The sequence below is a fragment of the Chaetodon trifascialis genome, chromosome 21 (assembly GCF_039877785.1).
Source record: "Chaetodon trifascialis isolate fChaTrf1 chromosome 21, fChaTrf1.hap1, whole genome shotgun sequence".
Classification (NCBI taxonomy): Eukaryota; Metazoa; Chordata; class Actinopteri; order Chaetodontiformes; family Chaetodontidae; genus Chaetodon; species Chaetodon trifascialis.
In genome coordinates this window covers 15070980-15097938 of record NC_092076.1, presented here as the reverse complement: position 1 = coordinate 15097938, position 26959 = coordinate 15070980, and the positions used below count along the sequence as shown (strand labels likewise).

At 43.7% G+C, this 26959-nt stretch overlaps 1 protein-coding gene across 2 annotated transcripts in view; it reads left to right on the top strand.

Moving 5' to 3' along the window:
• Positions 1-26959, top strand: part of gas7b (growth arrest-specific 7b) — a 49864-nt gene that overhangs the window by 16685 nt on the left and 6220 nt on the right. The window contains exons 2-11 of one of the 2 annotated variants that reach the window (XM_070991219.1): positions 491-608; positions 7795-7872; positions 8931-9019; positions 10702-10758; positions 14187-14276; positions 15534-15649; positions 16787-16861; positions 22138-22216; positions 25318-25446; positions 26132-26255. In XM_070991219.1, coding sequence (XP_070847320.1) covers positions 491-608; positions 7795-7872; positions 8931-9019; positions 10702-10758; positions 14187-14276; positions 15534-15649; positions 16787-16861; positions 22138-22216; positions 25318-25446; positions 26132-26255 — 955 coding nt within the window. The remainder of the gene's footprint in view (positions 1-490; positions 609-7794; positions 7873-8930; positions 9020-10701; positions 10759-14186; positions 14277-15533; positions 15650-16786; positions 16862-22137; positions 22217-25317; positions 25447-26131; positions 26256-26959) is intronic. The other variant, XM_070991220.1, reaches the window with a different exon arrangement.

The window sequence follows — 26959 nt, the reverse complement described above, 5'->3', positions numbered from 1 at the left end:
ACAGCATCTCCATAATGTGTTACAATGGTCTCAGCCTGTTGTTCTCGTGCTAATCAGAAGCAGATGTGTGCAGCTTGCCTACACGCTCTCTCATGGTCTTCTCGTGTATGCTGGAGCCCGGGGTCTCAGTCCAACTGCAGAGGCAGTTTGTTGTTCTTTGTGTGGCAGCAGCAGCGGCTCAGCCTGCTCTGCTATGATGTCATCGGTTGCTGGTTGTGAAATACTTGAGGAAATGAGAACCTCATTGAACCCGAGCTGAGTGCTGCACATTTCTGCCGCATCTCTTGTGCAGCCTGATCTTCAGTGGTTTTGTTTTATCTCCTTTTATCTGTTTATCTCCAGCGGTTGTTTCAGTTGGGACAGACCTTTGAGACGTGAATCTTTGTCTTGGATGCATCTTGGTGTATAAATTAGCCTCCAGTGTGGTGTTGAGCCTGTTTATGGTTACTGACACGTACTGATGTTCTCGTTGCTCTTTCTGTTTTGACAGAGGACAGCATCTCTGAGTCAGCTCCCTGTTGAGGACCTCAGAGACCCGCTGCCTCCTCAGTGGAGGTGCTACATGTCTCCACAAGGGCGGCGATACTACGTCAACACCATGAGCAACGGTAAGAGCTGATGACAGGTAACAGTCCAGGACACATTCTGCTTTAGATGCACCATTTCTATAACTGCTATGACTACTAGTATCAGTTTACTTAGCTTAGCATAAAGCTAGCCTGACTCCATATATCTCTAGAGCTGTCTTATTTACGCAGTGAGTAACTTAACCCACACACACAGGCACGACGGTACCTGCCAAGGCTGCAGGAAGCTAGTCGTAGCCATTGCTATTGTTCACTAAGAAATAGCTCCAGATAACTAAAACCACAATATGCAGTTTGCAGATTTCTGTTTATGTGCAGGTCAAGGAAGGAAGGAAGGAAGGAGCAAATAACCACGTTTTCCATCATGTTGAGCTACAAATATTCAGTGTATGTAAAGCAAGAGGCGTCCAGTGTACCTGTGACAACTGGCAACTGTCACTGGATTACTGTGATACTTAGAAAAACATGATTATCGGGCAAGTTCTGGAGCCAATTTCTGGAAATTCATTAGTGATGGACATCAGCTATCCTCAGCAAGTGTAAGTCACACTGAATCTAAAACTATGTGCCTCATGTCTGTGTCTTCAGATTTGTCTGTTGTGACTCTGAGGAGTACCATTTTTATGCAAATTGCAGTCCTGCTGTTGCTTTTAGAACATCAGCGCGCACCTTTCCCTTTTACCTCACACAGTATCTTTGTCTCACATCTTTCCCTCCTCGCCCCCCCGGAGAGGTGCGCCTCGCAGTTTAAAAATCTCTGATCTGCCACAGTGTGAGAGGAAATAACAGAACATGCTTATGTGACTGTTTGATTTTTAGGAAATGGCAAAGTAATCAACATGGCTGAAAGGAGTTTTGGGGAAATCATCCTTACGTTATGTTTTGTAAAGCCAATGTAGGATTTTGCTTAAAATCAGAGCTCTGTGATCTCTTACATTTTCTACTGCTGCTCTGACCTTCTGTGTGTGGAGCCTGACATCAGAGGCGCATTGCATTGTGGGTCCACACGTAGAAGCTAAAGTGCGCATCTCTGAGACGACTCCTGAAGTGAGACGTTTTCCACCTCTCCCAGTTTTAATCACTTTGCACAAAAAGGTGTCCTGCCCCGCTGCCCCGCTGCTCTTTGGATTTTAGAACTAAAACAGTATTTCTCATTAAAAAAAAATGTCCGTGGAGGACAAAACAACACCTGAGCGGCTTCATTTGACAGCAATTGAGTTAAACGGCGACGAGTCTGTGTCTCTGCAGCAGTGATGGTACCAGTGAGAGACAGAGGGCGTAGAAGAACTGATACTGCTGATAGTGCCTTGTTTCTGTCAACACAATCACCGCTCAGTGTCTCCCTGAACACACACACACACACACACACACACACACACACAGGCGCAGAGACAGCTTAATGCCCTCCTCTGTTCCGCAGACATAGCAGCATAGTCTGTCTTTACTATCCCTGGGTGACCTCACTGTAAAACCTGACTGATGATACTAATATCTTGTCTTGGCAGCTCTCGTGTGCCTCTGCCCTCAGGATGTAATAAGGTTTGAAAGTGCAGCTTTCTCACAACCTGTTTGCACCTGGCATTAAAATGGCTCTTGCGTCCAGATTGTATTGAGGTATAACTTAACGTGATTACATCTATACCTGGTGTTTTTATGTGTCTCCAGGGTCTCGCGTTGAGATCCAATCACTCGGTCCAGCTTCTTCAGTGTTCTTCATCTTCTTCCGTCTTACGCTCTCGTCTCGTTTGGGTGGGTCCAAAAAAAAAACAACAACAAACAAAAAGAAAAGAGAAGATGGCAGCCACCTGTGAAACTGCGCTATTGTATGCACTGCATGCAGAGGCGTGCACTCGCACTTGGACAAACTGTTAAAGAAGAGGGCCCCATTTGTTACTGCGCAACACCTTTTATTTCCACCCACGTGGCTGTTGTACATATGTGGGCTGAAAACACGACTGCATTTACGGTTGTGTTCTATTAGGTCACACCTTCTGCGGTGCCTGGCACATCAAAATTCATCTGAGACTTTGCAAAACATTCGAAGCTTGGTGATGTCGGCACCACTTGCAGCTAATGCTAACGCTCACACGTTCACTACTCCCAACATAAAAGACGCCCAGTAATTTCACCTCATGACTGGTTAAATGAGATTTTAGACACATATGAATCATCATCTTTTTGCATCATCACTGACGGCTTTCCACATCTGTAAAATGAAAGCGGTGCTAGCTGCTACCAGAAGGTGCAGGCCATGGATGAAACCAGCAGCCGGACTGAGCCTGCTGTGAGGACGGCATCAGTCTGCGACCTTCTGTAAGGACATATTGCCTGTGAGATCATTTGGTAACCATGGTAACATGTATGCGCATGAGTATGGAGATTGGTCAGTGTGAACATGAACCGGCCCAGACCACACTGAGCCGCACTGCAGGTGTGAAAGCGCCTTAAATCACCCACATGTGCCGTTAAAGATCAGACGAGGCGCAGTGGCTCTGTTCACCTGTGCCCTTTATGTCACAGGGATTGCGGCTTCGCAGTCACTTAAGAGTGTAACCAGCTTCACATCAGAGCTGCTCACATCATGTACGTCTCTGATCACGGTTGCAGTGGTCAGATTGTGGCCATGAGGGCATCCAGAATTAGCCGAGGGCTCCACCCATCCACGAGTCCGGGGGAGTCGCTCCTCCCTTTCCTCCCCTCGCTCTCTATTTTTGACCGTCTTGAACGTGTCGTTATTAGACGCTTTAGCAGTTGAGATCAGAAACGTTTGACTTGGTCTCCAGGTTATTCCTGTGGGAATACGACAGATCTGTTTTGTCTTCATGTGACAGGGTGTGGAGGCTCTCCTCCGCTGTTAAAACTGATCGTATCCCAAAGGGACAGAGTCAGAAATGACAAGAGCTCCACAACATTTCCTCGGGGAGAAAATGATTAATTTTTCATAACTTCTTGCACATGAAAAAACATCTGTATCCTGGCTCATAAATAAAGCAGTGTTGTTGCTGCGGTGGTGTAAAAGTGGCCTCTGAGGGCACAGTTAACCTCCAGGACTTCTTTTTTTTGTGCCTTCGCTGCATGATGACTAAATGAAAGCCTGGAGAACGCTCTGTCCTAACACACGCGCTGTACGACGGCCCTGTGGTTCTTTCAAACTCACCGCCGCAGCAGCTGTTTCCAAACAAACCCGTCCGATAACATTTCTTTTTCTGAAACAGTATTTATAGCATCTCAGCTATTTTCACCGGGCCTCCCTTTTGTTACTCTAAAGTTCAGCTAGATTAGATGCTGTCCTGCGTGTGTGCGCGCGTTTGTGTTTCACCGTCGCCATAGTAACGGAGCCGTGTGCGTGGGTGAGGCCTGCATGTCCTTGTGTTGGAGCTTTGTTTTTCTTTTTTTCTCGAGGTTTTCCTTCCTGTGTTGCTGGGTGCAGCGGTGCACGGCGCTGTGGTTTGTACCAGCCTTCTCCTCAGACTCTCCTCTCATCCCAGTCTGACCAGTAGGCTCCTTTCTAAACACACCAAGCCTGACACTCAGCGGTGTCAGTACTCATGCTGAAGATTTGCAGCAGACGCACACTGAATGAAGTCTGAGTCACACATTAAGCTCTGATTAAACAGCATGATGTTTTTTTCAGCCCCTGCGTACGTCGGCTCTGGAAATGTAACATCCTGTAGCCTTTTGAGAAAACCTCAGTATGTTTGTTTTGCTTCAAAGTCTGTGGCTCTTTTTGGTCACATGGTCGCTAAAACGTCTTCTTATCCGCAGTATACATATCCAAAACACCCACTCGGGTGAAGCACAGGACCAGAGTTTACAGGCTGAATATGCTTAAGTCGCCACTTGTCCACTAGCTTCTGTTTCTGTCAATCTGTCTGAAACATGTTCGGGAACCAGCCACAATTTGACAACATAAAAAAACCTTAATTTGTTAACGTTCAAAAAAACTACAGCTCCCAGTTTACCAGCATGGCTTAACATCACTGCATCAGTTTCTTTACACTTCATATTGACTCATCTGTACTGTGACTGTACAAAACATGGCTGCCGTTCAGCCCTGCTTGTCCTGGCCTCAGATGTGATAGTCCATCGTTTGCTTCAGTCTGACTGTTGAGAGAGGTCTGGAGGAATTTGTCTTCCTTGGGCAAATTGTTTTTTCATGTCAGCTACTGTTGGCCATGTTTTCAGGGACCTGTTGTCGGTACTAGCAGCCGTGTTTTTGCTTGTTATGGAATATCTGGGAAGATGACGACAGTGGAAGCAGCTTCTTCTTCTTCTTCTTCTTCTTCTTCTTCTTCTTCTTCTTCTGTGAGTCATGTTCGCTACGTCAGAACTTATTTGGCAAAGGTGTTTCCACCTCCCATTGAGCACACTAAGACTTTTTTGAAAAGGGCAAGAACCACCCAGAGCGAGCGTGAAAGCTTTTTGGTGACTTTTTTTTTTATTTCAAATTGTGCATAAAAGCACCTTAATGGAAACACTTGTTATGACAAATGTCAGCGTGGCTCTGTGCAGCAGAACCCAGATGCTTTGGTTTCGTTTCGGCTTCCTCTCCCGCAAATGTCAACCTTGTCCAGTTTAGATCCTAAGAGATGGCCCTCATTCTTAAATACCACGGATAAGAAAACGCCGCCTGTCCTGTCCTGTCCTGTCCTGTCCTGTCCTGTGTGAATGAGTGTCCAGCAGAGGTTTGTGTCAGTCAAAAGCATCGGCCTGCGTGCCCACTCAGAGGCGTCGTCTCACGCCAACTTACCCGAGTGTTTCTTCTGCTTTATCTTAATGGCTACGAGAGGAGATCCGTTAAGCACTGTCTGTCACCGGTGTTTCCTCTTTGGGATGATACGGAGTGTTAATGGGCTGTGATTGATGAAAAACAGAGACAGGAGGTAGCTAATGCATCATGGACCAGTGTCATATGGTTATGAATAAAATATGGCAGTGTCAAAGCAAACTAGGGCATTTCTCCTTCTCCACTCAGCGATGTCTCGTCTCACTTGCAGCTTAGTTGGCGGACAGTAAGCTGATACCAGAGTATTTTTGATTTTCGAACCTGCTGTTGACTGTTTTCATTCATACATTCGCTTACACACATCTGCTCCGCCACAGCTGCCGTCTTCTGCTGCTGCACTCTGGTGAGCGTGATCCAGCGATGACTCCGAATCAAAAAAGCATTAATTGGTGTTTTTATGCTCCATAAAAGGCCGTGTCCTCATGCAGCTTGAAGCATTCGATGCTTCGTGCCGTCATTGATGTCGTGAATTTACATCATTACGAGCCATGACAGGCCTGAAAAGGGCGGATGAATTATTCCACAGATGGTAAAGTGGGTAAATTGAGCTGACTTGGGTTTATATTCCACAATCAGGGCTATCAAGACGTTTTAGAGTGACTGACAACTTTTCAGGCTTCAGCATGTCAGTGACAATGAGACTGATGAGAATCGCTCCGTCTGCTCCTGCATATGTATCGCTGGATCTGCAGGTATACATCTGGCAGGTGCCAAGTCTGATCTCTCACCTGCATAAAAACCTGTTTGACAGACATGATCAGCAATCTGCATTTCAAGAGCCAGTTGCCTAGAAACTAAACCTGTTCCACTCGATTGTCAAACATTGTAGTAAATATGTGAGGTTTCACATCTCAGACACATCTGAAGTCACTCATAAAACAAATAGAAAAAAAGCTGTTTGGCCAAAAATATGTTAAAGGGTGTGTCAGATTTAAGATGATATTGATGCTCTAACTGAATTTCTCACTGATATTTTAGCTTCCTGGCTTTGAATCTGGATCATCTACACATCGAAAGTAATATAAATTGTTTTCCAAATGGTGTTTTGACTTCTATCCCTTTGGCAGGGCAGAGCTAAGTAGATTATGCTGTATTTTCCTGCATTAATATCCTATTTTGTCTCACAGTATTGATTTGTTTATGACAACCCAACAGAGGGAAATTGAGGCGTTTAGGGCCGGTGAGTAAAGGCTGTGCGCTGGTGTTGTACATCAACTGTGAAGGCACAGCCTCTGTCCATAAGCCTGCTGCCAGTTATCCCCACCATGCGTGTCATTTGAGCTGATGGGCTTGGCTCAGTTGTCTCCTCTGCTAAGCGGCGCCAAATAGAGCAGAGCCAGCCAAAAAGACCCAAATGAAATAAGAGCTCTTTACATGTCCGTGCCTCTTCTTTCCATGTTGACAGTGAGGGACTAATTGAGCTCAGTGCTGCGGTGAGAATGGGCACTCGAGAGTAAAAATCAAAGAGAGCCCCTTATATTAGGGTAATTGTCAGAGATGCTTTTTGTGTCCTCGTCCAAGATTTTATCCAGAGTCACGTAAGGTGACAGGTGATTTTAAAATAAATAACAGTAGTAAAAGTAGTTACTTGCTGATGTTGAAGCCGCAACATCCAACATCCAAAAAAGCCACAAAATGTGACAAACACCACAGATATCAGTATTTAAGAAAAACACATGACTGTGGAAGCTGTGTGTGCTGTAAAATGGGCTTGCGACTGCTAATGTTAACGAACAAACGAATGTTAGCAAATGAACTTGGGAGCCATGACTATTGACATTTGTGATTGATGGGCCAAACTCCAGACTTCTGAATAAACCTCCATATCTCATATTGGTCCAGTGTCACAGATTGCTCTGGTATTGTGCTCAGTAGCAGCTATTTCAGCAGGTTGGAGAAACCTGTCAGAGCTTTTTAGGCTGATTAATCATCATCTTCCTGCAAAGGTAGCCAGCTATCAAGCTACACGAGAAAAAAGAAAAATGGCCACAAAATTGGTGGCAGAGGTGGATGAAATTCACCAGCTGCACAGGTTGCTGTACGCTGACTTCCAGAAATAGCAACTCTTCACTTGACATATTTCTCTGACTGTCGTGTCCAACGTTAACTGCTCCCACTTTCAAACAGACCCCACTCCAAAACGTGAACACAACGTGTGAATGAATGAACAAAATGTCAGTCTAATTGCTGGGCTAGTCATCACAACAAGCACTGTAAGATACTGTAAGAGCTGTGCTCCAGTTTAACTGCTGACTGCAGCAAGTGCCAAATGTGCACCCGTGGATGGATTCACTTCTTCTTATTGTTGCCCACAAATGCTTCCAACTCTGTTAACAAAATGACAGAAAGAACATGACAGCTGGTGCTGCTCTCCTCATGTCATTGTTTTTCTTCCCCTTCTCCTTCTGAACACCCTGTCAGAGACGACATGGGAGAGGCCGTCCAGTACACCTGGGACTCCCAAGATGTCCCTCCGACACAAGAACTCCCTGCCTGCAGGTACCACAGATCTATCTCTCTCTGTCTGAACTCTATCACTTCCTCAAGTTTTAGTGCCCTCGGGCTGTGAATTCTCCTAAAATTCCATGGTGGCACAAAGCGCCCGCTCATGCACACCAAACACATACACACAGACGCTTCCTGTGACTAATTTTATCTGTAGTCTCGACTGCAGAACTAAGGCCTCCTCTGTCTTTCTTTTGGCCCTGCACTAAAGGCAGATAAACAGAGAGAGCCAGTAAGGTTTTCAAGATGTGTCCCCCTCTAAAGAGGGCTTAAATGAGGGGAACTGCCCCCATGCATTTCTATTACTTTCAGCATAAACAACTACTTTACTTCATTATGAAGTAAGTGTTTAGTAAGTAGAGATTTAGTAAATTTAATTAATTAGACACCACAAAAACTAATTCTCATGTAAAGCTTGGTTGTTGCTAACACACCCAGTAACTGTGTAGCTAACTGGAGTTGTGATAGTTGTGTAGCTAACTGAACCAACTAGCAAAACTTCGTGTTACCTTGTGTGACCTGTTAGGTTTCAAGAGTGAAAGAAACGTTTATTAATGTTTATATTAAAGCTCATACACATGATACAGTATGCCTCAAATTACAAAACATTAAGCTATTGGCATTAGCATTTGGACAAATGAGGTTAGGTTAGCGTAACTGGACATTTCCCGCTCGTTTCAAACTGCACGAATATTGCCACAAGTCATGCTTACACATATAAAGCATGGCAGTTAAGTTTGATATATCATTTGAGTGACAGCTTGTGATGTTACAGTAACTTCTTGGTTCATATTATAGTTACTTGCACAGTACTGAAGTCTGGCTAAGACGTGCATGAAGTTTTAATGGTAAAACCCAGTTTTGTAAGTTCAGTCACTAGTTTAAAACTAGCTAGCAGTTACTATGAACTTAAGAAAGACTTCACACACAAATTTACTTACATGTAGCTTGTGTGACCATATCCAGATCTTTGACTAGCTCTAGCCCTTGAAAGACATTCATCAAGCCAAATAACTAATTTCAATCAATGTCTTTCTCTCATTTCTCTCCAGTGAATGGATTTCACTCAGCTGGTAGTCCCTTGCATCATTTGGAGCAGTCACACAACAGTCTGGTTAGGAAGAGCAGTACGGAGCCACAGGTAAGGACGTCTGACTATTGTTATCCCTATTCCTTGACATAGTACACACCCACCGCAGTCTTGAAAATTTGTTGAGTGAGCATCACCTCTGGTTGAAAGTTTCCACTGAGCTATGTCAAACTTGCCTTTTTTACATCACTGTCATTTCTCATGCACACAACACATTATTTGTATTTTTGCAGATGCAGATGACCTCTGATGTCATCAAACTAACAGCATAGAGAAGCTGAGAAGAGTTTCACTGAGGCATATTACATTATTACTTTAGTACAAACACTTACGAGTGGATCATGGGGTTTTTGCCTTGATTTGACAAAATTTAATTTTGACCCATGAAACTGGGTGAGACAGAGAGATGGTTATGACGTGCAACAAAGATCCAGCCAGAATTAAAGTATGAGTTTTTTCACCAGTTATGTGTAGTTTAGATATGCAGACACAAATCATCAATATTACCATTCAATTGTAGTCGTGTTTCTTGCCACCTGACAAATGTAGGTCCAGTGTACACACTCTTTTAACTCTGTTTTGGCCTCCACCACCTCATGGCCGACCCTTACTTTAACTGTCTGCTGTTTGGCATAGGGCAGGTTGAAGCTTTTCTGCAGCTCCCTGCTGCTCCTGCAGACAGAGATGATGAGAGCTGAGAGTGAGCCAAAACAGTGAAGTTTGAACAGCAGCCCGTATCACCAAAACAATAAGCTCAAAGTCATTAAAACCCTCCCTGCAGGTGAGGGGACTGACAGGGTTTTATCACTACAAGCTCCCCCTTTCATACTACATGTGGACATTTAATCCATTAAAAATAGTGATTAATGCAGCTTTAAGGTTCAGTACCCAGCCCTACCTTTTGTAGCATCTTTATACAGTCATAAAAATAAACCACAGCCTGTTTTTGATAATAATAATGATGCATGATGTAGTCTTTCCACATTTCAGATGATCAAACCCCTCTCTCTTTCGCCTCTCATTATTAATGGAGAGGCTGATGGCAGTTAGAGCAGATTAATCCCTCCTACAGTATCTGTTCCCTTGATCATAATTAACCAGGCAGTCCGGGTGCAGTTATACAGGATCCACCCACCACTTATTCACTCTGTCTCCTCATTTCCCCCCTTTTCTGCATCATACACTTGTGCAGGCATGTGCCCCAAATTGTCCATTCAGATAGTCTCAACATACTTTCACTGCTGAGGATTCAAGGTCCTGTTTTTGTTGATATGTTTCATTTTTCAGGAGAGGAGGTGTGGAACTCCTTACTCCCCACTTCATTTTGCTTTATATTTATGCTTCTTTGCTAATTTCTGCCCCCTCCATATGCTCTCCCCCACTGTTGGTTAATCTCAGCACACTGGAAATTTCTCTATTCTAAGCTTAAGTGTTAAATCACACACACATACGTCCACACTCACACACAAAGAGAGCGAAAGCCAACCATGCTTTGCTTTGCTCTGCAGAACTATCCTCCCTACTCTGCACAGCAACACACGCACACACTAACACACATACATACACACCAGCAGCAGCAGCAGAAGCAGAGGCAGCACCAGACAGACGCTAGCAGCGCTCGCCAGGAAAACAACTGTGTTTGTGTGCGTGTGCGAGTGACAGTGTGTGTATGTTGAGCAGTCATGTCTGACACGGAGGACGGTGGATTTGATGGAGCGTCCTTCTTCTCTCAGCAGAGCCCGGGATCAACGTCGCCCACCAGGAAACAGAACAAGGAGACCACGGTCACGGTGAGTGGGGTAACTGATGGGAACTCTTAACTCTCCACGAACTCACCCCGGCTCTCTACAGTAGCCCTGGAGGACCAGATTTAAGTATTTTTTCCTCAACTTTAGAAAGGATAATATAGGAAAATGCAGTTTCCAGGAGTGCACCATGCCCAGCTGGGATTTATTTTTCCAGATACATATTCGCTGCATCAGTTGTGTCCATAAAAAAAAAATTAATATATTAAACATATTGTGATAACATACAAACTAAATCTTGACTATGTGAGAGTCCTAAATGTGTTGAATTTCCTCCTCAGTGTTGCTCTGTGTGTTTGGTGCTTGTTTGCAGTTGCTAGTGTACAGATACACAGTGACATCATCCCATCCAGCATCCAGATGATCTCTCCTCTGTTGTCAGGTCGTTGCATCCTGTTGGGCCTCACGCTTAGTAAATAGCAGAGGTGTTGCTGCTTTGCCTTTGTGGCTTTCATTTTCTCAGGACTTTTTTTTCTTACTGTGCATTTGAAACCACAAGCTTGAGATTCGGTGGAGAGGGGGGGCATGTCTCGGCTTCCATAGCAACCAGGGTGATGCTATTGATAAGCAGATAGTTATAACAGGGAACATGAGAGAAAGAGAGGTGAGGAGAGCTACGCTTGGCACCAGTTTTAATTGCTGCTGATACTGCAGGCGAAAGGCCAAGACTTGAACAGATCATTTGACCCTTGGCCAAGCCCTTTTTCCATTTCAGCATGGTGTGTATGCAGTTTTACCACTTGAAATTCACACTACTTTTTTTTTAAATAATGGGTCCATTATTGATTTTAGACAAAGTAGACAAAAGCAGCTTCTCATTTTTTAGCTGACGACTGTTGATTTAACTAAAAAGAGAACTACCTTTAGCAGCATTAGCTAGCTAACATTAACTCCGTGAGTTAGTTTAAAACAGTACCTCTCGCTGACTCTCACTGAAACGAGAATCCTGTAAAAGTCTTTGTGGTTACAAACTTGAAATAAAGCCCAAAAAATGAGGCTACAGTTACAGTAAATGTCCCAGGGAACAGTCATGGAAAAGCACTCTTGTCCTGCAGGTAAGCTAGATATAATAACTGAGGGAAAAAAAAGAAAGCGTATTATAGAAAAAACATACTTGCATAAGCAGCACAGGTTAGATTCCTGCTTTATTGTTCATATTTTCATAATACTGTTTTCCAAATTTCCACAAGATAAAAGACGTTTAGTGACACTAACTAACACTAACTCGGACAGCAAGATTGTTCCCATGGTTGCTTCCCCAAATCCAACAAAGGACAGAGATGCTAATGAGCTGCTGACGTCTTCTTAAGCTCTGGTACAGTAGCACCCAATATTCGCTTGTCTAGCTTAGCAAGTGAATGTTCCTGAACGAGGCTTTTTCTCACTTGTAACCATGCTAAATAATGAAGTTAGCTGAAGACATGCCTCCTCTTTGCTTTGGAGGTAACACTGGTCTACTGTTGTGAGTAGTAAGCTAGTTAGTACAAGTACATGCTAACGTTTGCCGCTTATGCTAAAGCAGATAAACACACTGTAAGCTGTTCTGTGCCAGTTCACGCTTGTGTTTTTGAAAGGCAGTAGACACCACCCCCCAAATTCTTCTGTTATAATGCACGCACCCTTCAATATTCGGACAAATCCAAAGCTTGGCAGGCCTGCTGTGCCCTGTTACGAATGTTAAACTAATATTGGACATTCACTGTTAAGAGGAGGGGGTTTAGTGAATGTCAATTGATCGAGGTCAACAGAGGTCAGGAAAGAAGGTGCTGGAAGCAGTGTGTGGGCATGAATGCAAACAAACTAAGCCCTTCACAGGAGACTGTTGGAAGTAGCCTTGCCCTCATCTTCACCAGAGGAAGTCGGGGTCAGTTTAAAGCCCTGCTAGCTGTCAACCTCTGGACCTCAGCAGTGATTAAATAGAGTCACTACCTCAAACAAATTATAAGCTTCATAAGCCAAGATAAGGTTGAATTAGAGGCCTTTTTCTTCTTCTTGCATTTCAGTCTGAATATTGGCTCTGGAAATGTCATCAGCTGAACCACATTTGTCGATTTGCTCTGGACGGCGAGGCTTTGGCAATGGAAGAGAGTGCTCTCTGGTGCCACTGAAGTTTTTTAAATAGAAACAGTGCATCTTTGCTGCAGGCTTTTTTACCTCCTGAGGTTAATTGGAATGAATGTGAGAGAGGATGAAGCTCTTTTTGTTTGCACCGGAGTTCTTGCCTAACCTGGGGTCAGTCTGTGTCTCTTTATTGCGAAGACATGGCTTTTAATTTAGTTTCTTTTTGAGCTGTGTGGTTTCTTCCTCCTCCTTTTGTCTCTTTATTTCTTTTCTTCTTTCCTTGTCGTGAAAAATGGAATTGGCAGCTGAAGAATCTGTGGAGCAAGTTCCTCATTTTCAGAGCAAAGCCGAGGTTTTGTTCTGACTTTTGTATCCAAAGCAGCTGTGATGTCAGAGATTTTTATTATCCTGTGTGACTGCATTTCATAAGAGGTTAGAGGTGATTGTCTTCTACCTTCCCCACTTCCCTAGAGGTTTAAATGAAAAATATAGAAGCACGGCACTAAGCCCCTGAGCACAGAAAGTACGAGAGTGCCATGCATTGTGTACCATCCTATTGAGTGTAACCCCAGAGCAGAACCAGGCAGCTCACAGCAGGGAGCCCTGAAGCCCATGGATTCAACATCACTGCTGCTGGGAGAATGAGCAGCGCACAATTAACTGCACTAAGATAATTAAAGGCAATCTTTGGGAATCCATTTCGCTGATTGCAGCGGGCCAAAGTAGAAGTTTAGAGTGTTGTGGTAGAAAGCTGAACGATGAATCCCAAAAAGGCTGAGAACCACAGAGGCTCTGCATCGACAACACGGACCCGAGGACGGGGCGAATGGAGAAAAGTGAATGAACAACGCTGGGTCGATTGGAAATGTCGTCTTTACTTTGGTGCGCTCACGGAGCTGCAGAGATGAGTGTTGCCAAAGCAACAGAGTGCAGACTACCTTGAATACCAGAGCAGAAGTCTGTGTGTCTGTGTGTGTGTGTGCCCATGTATTACTCACGTTGCAGGGACATAAATCTGTTTACACAGTCACATTGTGGGGACTCGCCGAACAAAATGCAGATCCCCATAATGCAAATCATTGAATTTTAGGGTGAAAACTGGGGTTAAGGTTAGGGTTAGGCAAGTAGTGGTTATGGTTAGGGTAAGTCTCCAGGAAATTAATGTAAGTCTATGTAACGTCCCCACAAGTGATGAAAACCTAGCCTGTGTGTGTGTAACAGTAATAGTGCTGCTGTACAGTACAGTGGCATCAAAGCAAAGTTGTCTGTCATGATAATATAAACTACCCTATTAAACTGCCCTCCCTGTTGTGCTCTCTCTCTCTCCCTCTCTCTCTCTCTCTCTCTCTCAGATTAACTGTGTGACGTTCCCATCTCCTGCGTGCATGCCGGAGCAGCAGCTGCTGAAGCCAAGCGAATGGAGCTACTGTGATTACTTCTGGGTAAGTTCACCTCAACATTTAAGAGAGCCATAAATTTGCTGTCTACTGCCCCATTGCAGAAACTGGCTACAACATATCTGAAGGGGTAGATCAAGACCAGTACCATAAAAAAAATTGCAACCCTTTTTCTCAGGCATCACGTCATCATACACAGACTGCTGGAATTGGAGTTTCTAGTTATTTAAGTTTCTGTAATAATGTAAAGTGATGATGATTCATAAGTGGCCAAAAGTCCATTTACGACTCACTTCAAGGTGAGTGTATTAAATGTATTATACAGAGTGGGGAATGAGTGAAACAAGGATTATTTCGGACACAGCCACTGACTCCATGGCAACATTGTACTTCTTGTTCTTATCCCACAAAGCATGAAGGAACCATACTGTCAGTCAAGTGACTAAAAGGCTTTGTAGGAAGGCAGACGCTGTCCTACGAAAACAGTATACTACTGGAAGAAAGAAAAGATGTAGATGAGGACACTTTCTGAGAACCGCACAGTTCTTGAATGTGAAAAAGTGGCAACCCGAAGACAGAAACACACTTCTTTCAAAAAGCGATTCTGCCTCTGTTGACATTTCTGCTCTCTCCAGTATATCGTTAAATGAACATCCCCAAGAGTCCGTGTGAGGAAAAACAACACCAGATCCTTTTCATCTTTCAACATGACTCCATATTTATCCCATACTGCCTTCACTGCATGCTGAGAATCAGCATAGGCTCTAATAAGATCCACTAGACAGCGCGGGAGGATCATACTTTACATGTAGCTGGCTGGAGGACAGTGAGCCAGCTGGCCTCTGCTGCTCTCTTCGGACATCTTCCACCCCCGCAGTGTAATCTGTGCCAGGTGTGGTGTGTTTGGCCAACACTATGTGGTCATACACACAGAGGTGACAGTACAGTGGAAAGACAGAGAGAGTGGGTAAAAGTGGATACTAGAGCCGGGGAAAGGCAGGTTTTGGTAAAATAAGTCAGTTTTGATGAATCATTCAACTCTCAGACCTCCTGGTTTTGGCCTCCTCCTGGACTAATGTGAGTTTATGAGCTTTGCTATCAGTTTGTTCACATGCACTTAAGTAAGTGCATGTAGTTGATTCAGCCTTCCTCTGATGCTGCTGCATTACCTCTGTATTTGAGGGAGCACGTGGACGGTGTTGTATGTCTGTGTGCTGGTTGGTCAAGGTGTGATTTTCTCATGTTTGCTGTTAAGTGTTTGTTCAATGTGTGTCTCGGGTGCTCCCTCTGTTTCTCTTGCAGACTGATAAGAGGGATACCCAGGGCAACGGCTGCATCACAGGATTTGAGGTCTTGCTGCAGAAACAGCTGAAGGGGAAACAGATGCAGAAAGAGATGGCCGAGTTCATACGAGAAAGGTATCAGCCTCGTCATCAGCCCTCTTCGCTTTTTGTTTTTTCACACTTCATCCTCAGGGGCCACTTTCACCAGCAGGGCTTATGCCTGGGCTTAAGATAAGTCTGTCCCATCTTGGCGTTCTAAGTCAACCTAATAGATGCGGCAGTTGCATCATCCAGGCTGAGGCCTTATTCTTGCTAAGACCTGGTGTAAATCTTTCATACATATGGTGTGAATTGTGAAATCAGTTGAAACTGTGTGTTCACAAACACCTGCTTATTGCAGCTACGGCGCACTTTAGACACGGAGGCGCCAACAGGTCGATACAGCGATGCTGCGACATGCTGACAGTATTTTTTACAAGAAAAGAAATGACTCAGTGTATTGCTTTTAATGCTGAATTTGCAAGACGCCATGAATGATTGAGAATATTCTGTAGCAAAGTTTATTCAGATCCTCCCAACTGAACCACGCTCAAACTTACACGAATGTGTCTGAGGGTGTTGTTACTAATTCAGCGGTAAAATCGTCTTAAACAGTCAGTGTGCTCACTAAAATATATCTGTCCATCTATTTTATCTGAACAATCATTTATAACTTCCATTTATGGCTTCTTCTGTTAATCATTACTCTGGACTGCTTGGCAGTCAGTGGTTTCTCGTGCTGGCTGTAAAGCTCTATTAATAGTGTTATCTCAGTGTGAAGGAAATTGCCTTTTCCTTTTTCTTTGACCCTCCATAACATTGATGCAAAGTAGAAATAATTCACTGCAAATTAGACAGTGGTAGATTGTTAATAATGTATCCTAGCATCGCACACTGTTAGGAAATAGCCATAGTCTGCATGATCATCCATGTGGTTGTGCATCACTAAGACCGGACATGGTTAAGACTAGGCTTGAGTTCATTTGGTGCAACTGACGTAAAATCCATTTTTAAGACTGGTCTTAACAACACTTAGGACCAGGCTTAGTAAATACCAGTTGGTGCAACACATGGTTACCATGAAAACCATGCAGTTGTCATTAAAACAAACCATTTCCCTTTTTTGTGCTCATTCATGAACATCACTGTGTTGCACAACACAGAAAATGCACATGGAAACAGTCACATTGCATAAAGGCTGTGTGGTAATGAAACTCTCTACTTCCCTCTCAGGATAAAGATAGAAGAGGAGTATGCCAAGAATCTCTCAAAGCTCTCCCAGATCCCTCTAGCAAGCCAGGAAGAAGGGTGAGTGACCCTCCTACATGAAGCACCTTCAGGAGCGAAACAAACCCCCTGTCGCTGAAGAGTAGCTTGTCGCACACATGGCTGCATGGAAGATGTGAATCAACATTAAAAATATCAAAATTAAAAAAGCAAAGAAAGTACACGTCAATACTTGGAAAAGAAGTCTTTCCACTATGCAGCCGCTTTGGAGATGAGGAGGCTGTAAATTATGTGTTTTTTGGCTCCTTCGTCCAGAGCAGATTTTGTAATAACATTAAAATGATACTTTATTGCACCACAGAGGGCATATGTCTTCCCGGAAAGGTCAAAGGTCAGGGTCAGCTGCAAAACAACAGTCATAAGGCTGGAAGAGATTCAGTGTCAGATGATTGACAACATGGGCACATAGTGTATAAATGTCTAGAAAGAAACATTACTTTGAAATGATGGAATAATGAGCTGATGATAAACAATTAATCTGAAAATATAGTTGAAAGATTAAAATAACTATACAATCTAATAGCTATAGACTAAATAAACACTATATACAGAGTTAGTTGCACAGGGCGGAAGATGAATTAATTCAGAAACATCAACACGTCTTAGTCACATTTACTTAAACCTGGATGCAACCAAGCTTGCAATGTAACATTAACTGTCTTACCGTCCCTTCACCAACATGTTAAGTCAGTAACGTTATGCGACATTATGCTCAGTATTTCTGCATCCAACATCATTTAAACGGTATCTAATGGATTATCAGTGTGTTTTTATCTTGAAATGGGAGCCTCCGGATTTTTACTATCAATCATCTTTTGAGTTGCTGGTCAATCGGGAAGCTGTGAAATGATGGCGACTTGTCAGATTCCCTATGTTTACATGACTTGCTGTTATGGTGGAAGGTAGGCAGTAAGCTCCACCCCTTCAGTGATGTGCACCTATTGATGGCACCTGCACTCATTAGCGCAGCTGGAGCTCATCAGCCGGGCTGCTCTATAAAAGGAGGCTTGTGACTCTGCTGCAGTTGGCTGTGTGACACTGGAGGGTTAATGCCTTCAGTTGGCTCTCCTGGTTTTGTGTGTGGCATTGTGAGTGAGTGTGTGAATGTTCTTAAACTGTAGTGCTCTTTCTTTTCCAGAACTTCACTCCCTCCTTTTTTGTTGACTCCCATTTTTTTGTTTTCTGGCTCGTTTCTTTTGTTTTTGTTTGGTTAGTTTGGTTTTTGTTAGTTTCCCCTACCAGCGACCGCCATTAAGTTTTGTTTTGAGGGGAGATGTAAGATGCAACCTTTAACACTGCAGCACAACATTATCCTTCTTTTAGTAGCACAAGCTGTGTGTGACAGAGGAAAATGGCCGCCATGTGGTCTATTGCCTCTTGGATCATACATCTACAGAACCTTCATAACATCAATTGACTGATGTTAAAGCTGACATCGTAGTTGGCTAGTTGTTAGCTTGATTGGGCTGCTCCCAGTCTGCATTTAGCACTAAATTCTGGTGGATGTGGAGAACGCTGACATGAGCAAAATGTTTGCTAACATTAGCAACATTAGCCATCATTAACTACTGGTCAAGCAAGGCCATAGCAGCAAAACTCCAAGTGTGTTGAACTGATGAAGTATGTGGTTTGTTGTACATGAATTCAAGTATTATAGGAGGAAATTATTTTGTCTAAGTTACACAATCTAGCATTAAAGTCTGTTCTGATTGATTCTGGTCGGTGAAAATAAACGCTAATGTTGAATTAGACAGCCAATTAGTCGGTCGGGCAGACAGCTCCTCAGCGAGCGAGCCAGCCAACCAGGCGAGGCATCCCGGTGTGAGTCTGGGTCTGGAGGCCCTGTCAGTGATGCTGTGAAACAGTATGGCCTTCCTGTAAATCACTAGACGCTTTGATCTCTGTCCTGCAGCATACTTGAGCTATTAAGAGAGAGCAGAGGGAGAGAGGAGAGGAGGTGCAGAAGTAAAGGAGGGGGGGATAAGAGTGAAGATGAGGGCAATGAGATTTGAGGAGGCAGGCGTTTAGCTGTGTGTGTTGGGGGTTGTAGGGGAAAGCGAATACAGGGAGAGCCTGCAGGGAGAGTTTGCAGCCGCTCCTTCTCTCTCCAGTTTGACAACAGAGGGAATATCACGCTGAGGGCAAGTCTTTGTCTGATTCTCCGAGGGGACGCAGGAGCATGCAAAGTAAACTAACAGGAAGCTCAGAGAGGTACGGCCAGCTCAAGACACCCACAAAGAGAAGAAGCTGGGATTTGCACGGATGCCACCTACGGCAGTGTTATTAAACTCATCTTTATTAAGAGAGTCCACAAGGACATGGAGAGTGTGTAGTAGTGTGACAAAATGTCCCTCCAAGCATCGCAAGCTCTGACGTAACTTTCAAAGGGAACAGTTTCAAGAGGCCAAGTGGTGTATTCAGCTTAGCTGCCAATCATTTGTAAATTAAGGTCAGATCCAGAGTGAGTGGGACATTTTTAATTAAACTACTCAACCTTATTGGCCCTTTTAGCTGAATGTTATTGAAATATAGTCTTTTCCATATTGTGTGAAATGTAATTTGATGGTACTTAACATAAATCTTGGCCAGGTCAGTGGATGTTCTCCACATATACAAGTTTACATCGGCTCACGTCAGCCTCAGGAAATGATTAGTGTTATTTTGCACTCCAAGCAATTATATCAGACCAAGAAAGTGGGCGCACTCTGCGGTGCAAATGAGACAGCCTGAACACAAGGCTTAGCGAGGCTTACCCTCCCCTGCACTGTTTACATGCACATAAAATAACCCCCCTTCATATTAGCATGGTAATAGAGGGCTGGAGTGGGATGGAATTGTCCTATATAGAATCCAGATTATGCCAGCCGGCTCAGCCTGCCCACACCCAGAAAAGTGCAACACAATACTTTCATTATGCTCTCCCTCAGGCCAGCTCTGTTGTCAGACAGGACAATCGCTGTTTTGTTGGTCAGTTCCTACTGTCCAAGCAGCCGCAGCCTAGAACCAGCCGTCTATTTATTCCTGAATTTGCCATTTGTTTGGTAGAGACGTGGCTGTGAGGCGTGTGACCACTTTTTATTGCTACCAATGTCACTGTATCAGTTCTGTAGAGTCGGGGGCAGGGGGAGTGTATTTTGTTGATAAGTGATTGCTTTCGCCAGGGACTGTAAGACTGCAGAGACATGCCAGATGTAATTTGCTGGGTGTGAATAGAGTTTGGAGTGGAGCAACTTTCGCAGCTTGGAATCCTGAGCTAGAAACAAACGGCTAACTGCGTGACTCGAGTTAACCTTATTAAAGACACCTTGAAAGAGCCTCTTCACCCGCTTCATGTTGAAGTCCTCAGTAGAGGAGAGAACGTTTGGTTGAATTGATGGGAGGGGGAGCAGGGTGGGATTACTTAAAGATTTATGATGGCTTTAGCGGTTTTGCTGTTCATACCGACCAGAGCCGGAGGGGATCATCATTACTTTGCCACAGAGCCAGAGCAGTGACTTTAAATTTTGGCATTGAAGACAAAACCTGAACTCAAAAAGTAAACGCTGTAGAAACTTACTTTATTAATATTATTAAACATCAGCTACCCAACAAAAAGCATGTTTCCCGTATATACAGAAATCTGTTACTGGATATACCAGACAATACTTTTCATATCAAAAATAAATGGGAGCTGGAGTTAAATATTATAATTGAGGATGGAGAGTGGGAAACAGTGTGCATTGGATGTCATAAGGGTATTAATAATAACATGTGGAAGGAGTTTGATTGGAAGATGAAGATGAGATTCTTTAAGGCGCCTTCGGTGATTTCCAAATTTGTAGATAACCCAACTGCAATATACTGTTGGAGAGAATTCGGAATGGTTGGCGACCACTCGCACATATTTTGGGATTGCCCAATGATGCTTCCTTTTTGGAAGGGGGTAAAAAGCGAGATAGATAAAGTTCTGGGAATTGGTGTTTTGCTGTTCACCCCAAGTCAGTTTCTTTTCGATTTAACGCCTGAAGACATGTATACCAGAAACCAAAAGTACCTGTTACATCTCCTCTTGATGACTGCTAGGAAAATGGTGACAATAAAATGGATGAATTCACAGCCACCTACAGTGGCACAGTGGCAACGGAAGCTGGGGGAGGTGTATGGAATGGAGGCTTTAACTGCTCAATTACAATTAAGCTTTGATATCTTTTTGAGGAGGTGGCTACCTACAGCAAGATACCTCTCTAACTGAGGGGAACCCCACATTGTGCTGTAATATCCTATCTTAACTGTCCATTTATTTATTCACTTATTTTTCATTCATTATTATTATTCAGCTTCTGGACCCTAATGTTTCGTCTTGTTGTTTTGTTTTGTTTTTTTCCTCTCGCACTGTCATACATACTCTGTGATGTTGTCAAGGAATGTTCTGTGCTGTGTTTTTCCATGTTTAATAAAAAAACAGTTAAAAAAAAGTGAACACTGACATTAAAAGCCTTGTACTGGGTGTGCGTGTGTGAATGTCTGACTTTAAATTCAAAGCAGGAAAGCACATCTGAACTCTCAAGTGTGCATGTGTGACACTGAAGCTGACCCGTCTGTGGTGGCGCTGGAGCTGCAGGTGCTAGACTTTACCCTGACGGTGTCAGGAATGTTTTGGATGTCAGTCTGAGGGAATTCCACACATGTCTTCCATTCAGAGCGACGCTTTGAAGTAGCCCGCTTACCCATAAAGACTGTCAGTCCTGGACCCGAAGCCTTGTGGCTGCGACTGCCTGCCTGCTGGGTGATTGTTTAACAGTCCTCAGCTTGAAGAAATATGAAGAGGCTTTCTGCCTCATTCCACTTCTGTCAGGGCTGGTTATGAATCATCTGCTTTCTTCAAATCCAAACAAATGTGTGGCCTAATAAAAAGACAAGTGGTGTATAATTATTACGTAATGTGCCTTTGCTAACTTAATTTCAAGGCTTATCTGCAAAACAATGCAAGCTTTCTCGGCGTTACTGCCCCCAGCCGTGTTAGAACGCTGAACTCGGAGCAGAGAGAGTAAGCTGAGCCGTATCTCATGTCCCATACATCCTGATCATCTGTTGAACTGGCTGTGGACCTCAGCTCAGCTCTCTAGATTTACTGGTTACTTGTGTATCCGTGAACTTTTGCACCGGCTCTGCTGCTGAACTCCATCTGTGCATGCGTTCCTCGGCACTTTCGGCCCTCCCCGCATGTCTTTATGCAGAAGTGTGTGTGGTCTTTTCTTGTGGAGGATATTAAACACGCACACACACTCTCCCTCACTCTCCTTTTTATCTGTTCTCAGGACTCTGGGGGAGGCTTGGGCTCAGCTGAAGAAGAGCCTGGCAGATGAAGCTGAGGTTCACCTAAAGTTCTCCTCAAAGGTAATTCATCACATTTTTCTCCACCTCTCATTAGCCCATACCTGAAGTTATGTTCATTTATGTCCGTAAAGATTGAATGTGAGGTGCTTTTGACTGCTGAAGTCCACCAGTGTAGCGGCTGTACAGACATTAGCTGTAACTAGTTAGCAGCGTAGACACTAGCTACATGTGTGTGGCGTGTGCTGCTGCTGTGTGACCTCTTTCTCGTCTTTCTTCTCCTTGTATTCTTGTCTGTGCATGGCCATGAATTGGAGACATAAAGTGTCAGGATACTGGGGGTGGGAATGTTTTTCTCAAGGTGAAATATTGACACATCTTTGCTTCAATTTGCGCTGCCTCAAGCAGAATTGGATCTATTTATGTTCACTGATAATGCTGTATATTTAGCATCTCTAAATTTAACTTCACTTCTGGGTGCAATGAAGTGTAAATGTGAGCTACTGTCTGATGCTCGTGTAATGATTTCAGTTTGTTGCAAAATTTGTGAAACCTCGTTTGTCGGGTGCTAACGTTTTATTGGCTTTCCACAGCATTTACATGGATTGAAGTGTAACTACAGTTGATTGACATAATATACAAGAGGAAAAAGGAAAAAAAATAGAAAAGCCACCCACATCCCCTCATCCCTCCTGCTGCTTTGCATATTATACAGAAAATGTTTCAACTATCTTTACATAATGAGCACATCATGGTGCTCATGTTATCCTTAAACGTGGAAACCTACATGTGTGGTAATAAACCAGATTCTGACTTTAATGTGGATTTGTCGCATCACGACCAAGCGAAGGCTCAGCCGTTCACAAGCAAGGACGGAGCGAGGTTCACCACTTTGTGAACACATGACTGGATTGAGGATATTAGTGCTTTGGCTTTGTTTGCAAATGATTGGATTCTGTTTTTATTTCTGTTTTTCACAGTGCTCCAACTTCTTTGGAATGGGGGTTGTTCAGAATATGATTCCATATTGACTGTGGGCTCTGCAGCCTACAGCACGTGACTCACCAGGCAGACAGACTGCCTTCAAATGTAATTAGATACAGTAAAGGGCTTCATGATGGCTCTGTGGGCTGAAGCACACACATATGACACTGAGGCTCTGAATCAACATTCATCACCCGCCGTCTTTTCACTCCCGTCGTGACTCGCTCCTAATGAGGAAGACTGAAAGTTTGAGCTCAGCCAAAGAACCCGGCTCAAGATTGCGTCTCCACTGCTGGCTTTGGCTGCTCTTTTTAGGGTTTTAGGGTTGGGAAGTGCAAGTGCTGAATGAGTTTGTCTTGAGAGTTAAGAGAGGCAAGACGATAGATAGAGGCCAGGATTACAGCTGGACTGACGGAGGAAATGGAGGCGGTGATGTTATCCTCCAGAGATGCACAGATGTGCGGCGCAGCTCCAGGTTCGTGTAGGAGACGGAAGGATTTGAGTGGAAATTAACTTTGAGTGATGGTTTCCAGTGTGGCAGGAGGGAGCTGCAGATCTCATTCATCACTGACGGCTGGGCCAGAGCACCACATTTGCTTATTAGGATCAAATAACCACTTAGGCCCGTGCTACTCACAAGTTACTCATTTCAAAAATAACGTTATCTTGTCCCATTCGTGTAGCAGTGAGTTTTCAGGCTGCACGCCGTTTTAGAGGCGAAGCAGTCTTGATATCTGATGTTCTGGTTGTCGTTTGTCTCTGAAAAATCAAACCGTTTCTAATCATAACTAACCCAAGTGTGTCAGGATGATGACATAATGCTGAAAGCAACTACACGGCATGCAGCTAATTATTGTTTTTGGATAATTAAATCAGATATATAGAGGGGGGATTAAAGTGATTTTCATAACTTTATCACGACTGAAGTTTAAATAGTATAATTCTTTTCATGACTTTCTGCTGGAAATGCATATAAAGTGGTGTTGATTTTACTTCAACACCACTTTATATGCATGCGGAGTTTATATTTATATTGTCATTCGACACTTAAAGCTTCCTGACAGACTTCTTTTCAGATATCAGGGATCTAAAGGTAATCAAAAGTTGTGCATATTTCTGGGCAGTCAACACAACACATTATCGCTGAGTGACACCAAATTGAAATTCACCTGTATGCCTCACCATAATCATTTTTTCCCTCCTGCCACAGACTGATGCGGGGAAAAACAATAGAATTGAGTGGAAATGATATTTCCGAGACATTCTTTTTCTATATTTGTCCTGTTGCAAACTGGCTGTCCTCACCGTTCAGCTGAATGTGATAGACAAAGACGGCGAATGCAGCTCTGGCCTCCGACTTTATTTCAGAATCAGTGTGAGCCTGCCAGCTGAACAAGCTCATACTGACAATGTTTTGCCTCAAAATACAAAGCATTAGCCAAAAGAGTCTGACTGCAGGTCTCATGCCTGTGAGACAATGGGAAGAGGGCAGGCTGTCCAGTCTCCAGAATGAAGCATGGATGCATTGGACGTTGTTTCCCAAGATGGCGCCCTATTCATTACAATAAAAGTTTTTTAGTTTTTCTTCGACTGGTGGCTCAAATTGAGATGATATATATATTTCATCGCTCTTGAATAAATAATGTGACGTTAATGTTTAGCTTGTTGCGTAAGGTGAGATTGTGTCCATCAATGCTGTTAGTTGCTAATGTTAGCATTTTAACATGAGCGAGGTGCACAAAGAGAGTTATGCGCAACTTAATGCTAAACTTATCACTGACTACACTTTCTAAGATGAACTTGTTGCATGAGCTGATACTGCAGAAAGGTTATCCTCTCATCCCGAGTAGGGTAGATTTAAAAACAGCACTCAAGGAAACCATTTCTTTCATTTAAGAACGTGTTTCTGCAAGTAAACCCGCTAAAATCAAACACTGACATCAACAGCACACACATTTTCAGTTTGAATGTGCGACTTTTAGCCAATGCTCCTTTAAGTCCTGAACAAGACAACTCTCTTGACATTGTTAAACCTCATTTCATGAAGTCCTTAGGAGGACTCTTCCTTACAAGACGTCTCACCTCTCACTCTAGCGGACCCTCTCCAGTTGTGGCTCTAGCCTTCTGTTATCTTGTGCTGCAAAGTGTTGAACTGTTGTTGTTGTTTTGTGTTTGAGCAGCTGCAGAGTGAAGTGGAGAAGCCTTTTCTGACCTTCAGGGAGAACTTCAAAAAGGACATGAAGAGGTTCGACCATCACATCGCTGACCTGCGGAAGCAATTGGTCGGCCGCTACGCAGCTGTGGAGAAGGTACACACACACACACACACACACACACACACACACACACAGATAGAAAAACAAGCGCAGCGACTCAGGGGTAACACTGCTCTGTCCTTCTGCTTGGCAGCAGCTGAATTTCAGGAATCATCTCGCTGGTGATTAAAATTCCACGTCTCTTTCATAAGCAGGCGGCTGTTTCCCATCCCTGGAATCTTTCCTGCTTTTTGTATATGTACAATGAAAAGTAATGACCTCAAGTCCGAAGGCAACTGCAAATCTCTCTCGCATCATCTGTCATGTGAGCAGCGTTCGCTCGGCGAAGGGACAAAACAGTCTCTCTTTAAACCCATCTGATGGAGTATTGAGCATTTAAAGCGGGACAGGAAATAAGATACTGGTCATGTCGGCTGAGAGGAGACAGCTTTAACACTAGAAGATGGATGACTGCCGAGAAAGTTTGTAGCAGACTGCATTATCACTGTGATGAATGGAGGCAGACTGTAACGTTATAACAGCTGCAGACTTTTAGGACTTTAATTAGAATGATGTTTGTTTCCACAACACTACATGTCTGTTAAAGACATGAAACTTAAAAGCATCCCATTTGCTAAAAGTAGCATAATAAGAGGGCAGCTTTAGGATAAAAAGTTTTCTATATGTGCAGCAGTGAGATCTGAGCATGTCTCTGACTTCGGTCCCTTATCTGCGGCAGGCCCGGAAAGCTCTGGCTGACAGGCAGAAAGAGCTGGAGCTGAAGACTCAGCAGCTGGAGATCAAACTGAGCAACAAGATTGAAGAAGACATCAAGAAGGCCCGCAGGAAATCCACGCAAGCAGGTCAGAGCCGGGGGTCAGAGGTCAAACTGTAGGGTCACGTCTCACTCAACTGTTTGTTGTTTAAGACAGGAGGAGCACCACCCAGCAGGCTCGCATGTGTCGTAAAACATAGGGTGACATATTGGTCATTTTTAACTGAGATTTCAAAAATCCAAGCTTTCAAGTGTTTCCCCAGATTTTGGAGAGGCTCTTAAAAACACGTCTGCACAGTGAATGTAATCAGATTCTTCTCAGGTTAGAAGCTCTGTAAACAAGGAAAGCAGCTACTGTGTGACAAAAAAAGCAACATGTTTCAGCCACTAAAGGAGCAACACTGGCTCAGCTACACCAAACTTAACAAGCAAAGTCAGTGGATCTGCATATGAAGCAGATCTGATGGAAATCTGCACAAGTCCTTTGAGTCATGCTCAACTCTGGGTAACCGTGGCGCCGGTGATCAACAGCAAACTGTTTTGCCAGTGCTGTCCTTTGAGTGAACAGAGAACCAGGCAGTCCAAAATGGAGAAGCTGTTCTAGCCTCTGCTGACAAATATATCTTTTAAAACTGTGTCAACTGTGTGACTTATTGTCCCCTTAGTGACCAAGCTAGCGAGTTTGCTAACTGATAATTAGCAGACTAGTTTGGAGAGATGGTGTAAAGTACCATGCTCCCAGCTAGCTACTGAGAGACTTGTTGGCCATGCAAATAGGCACTACCTCACCAA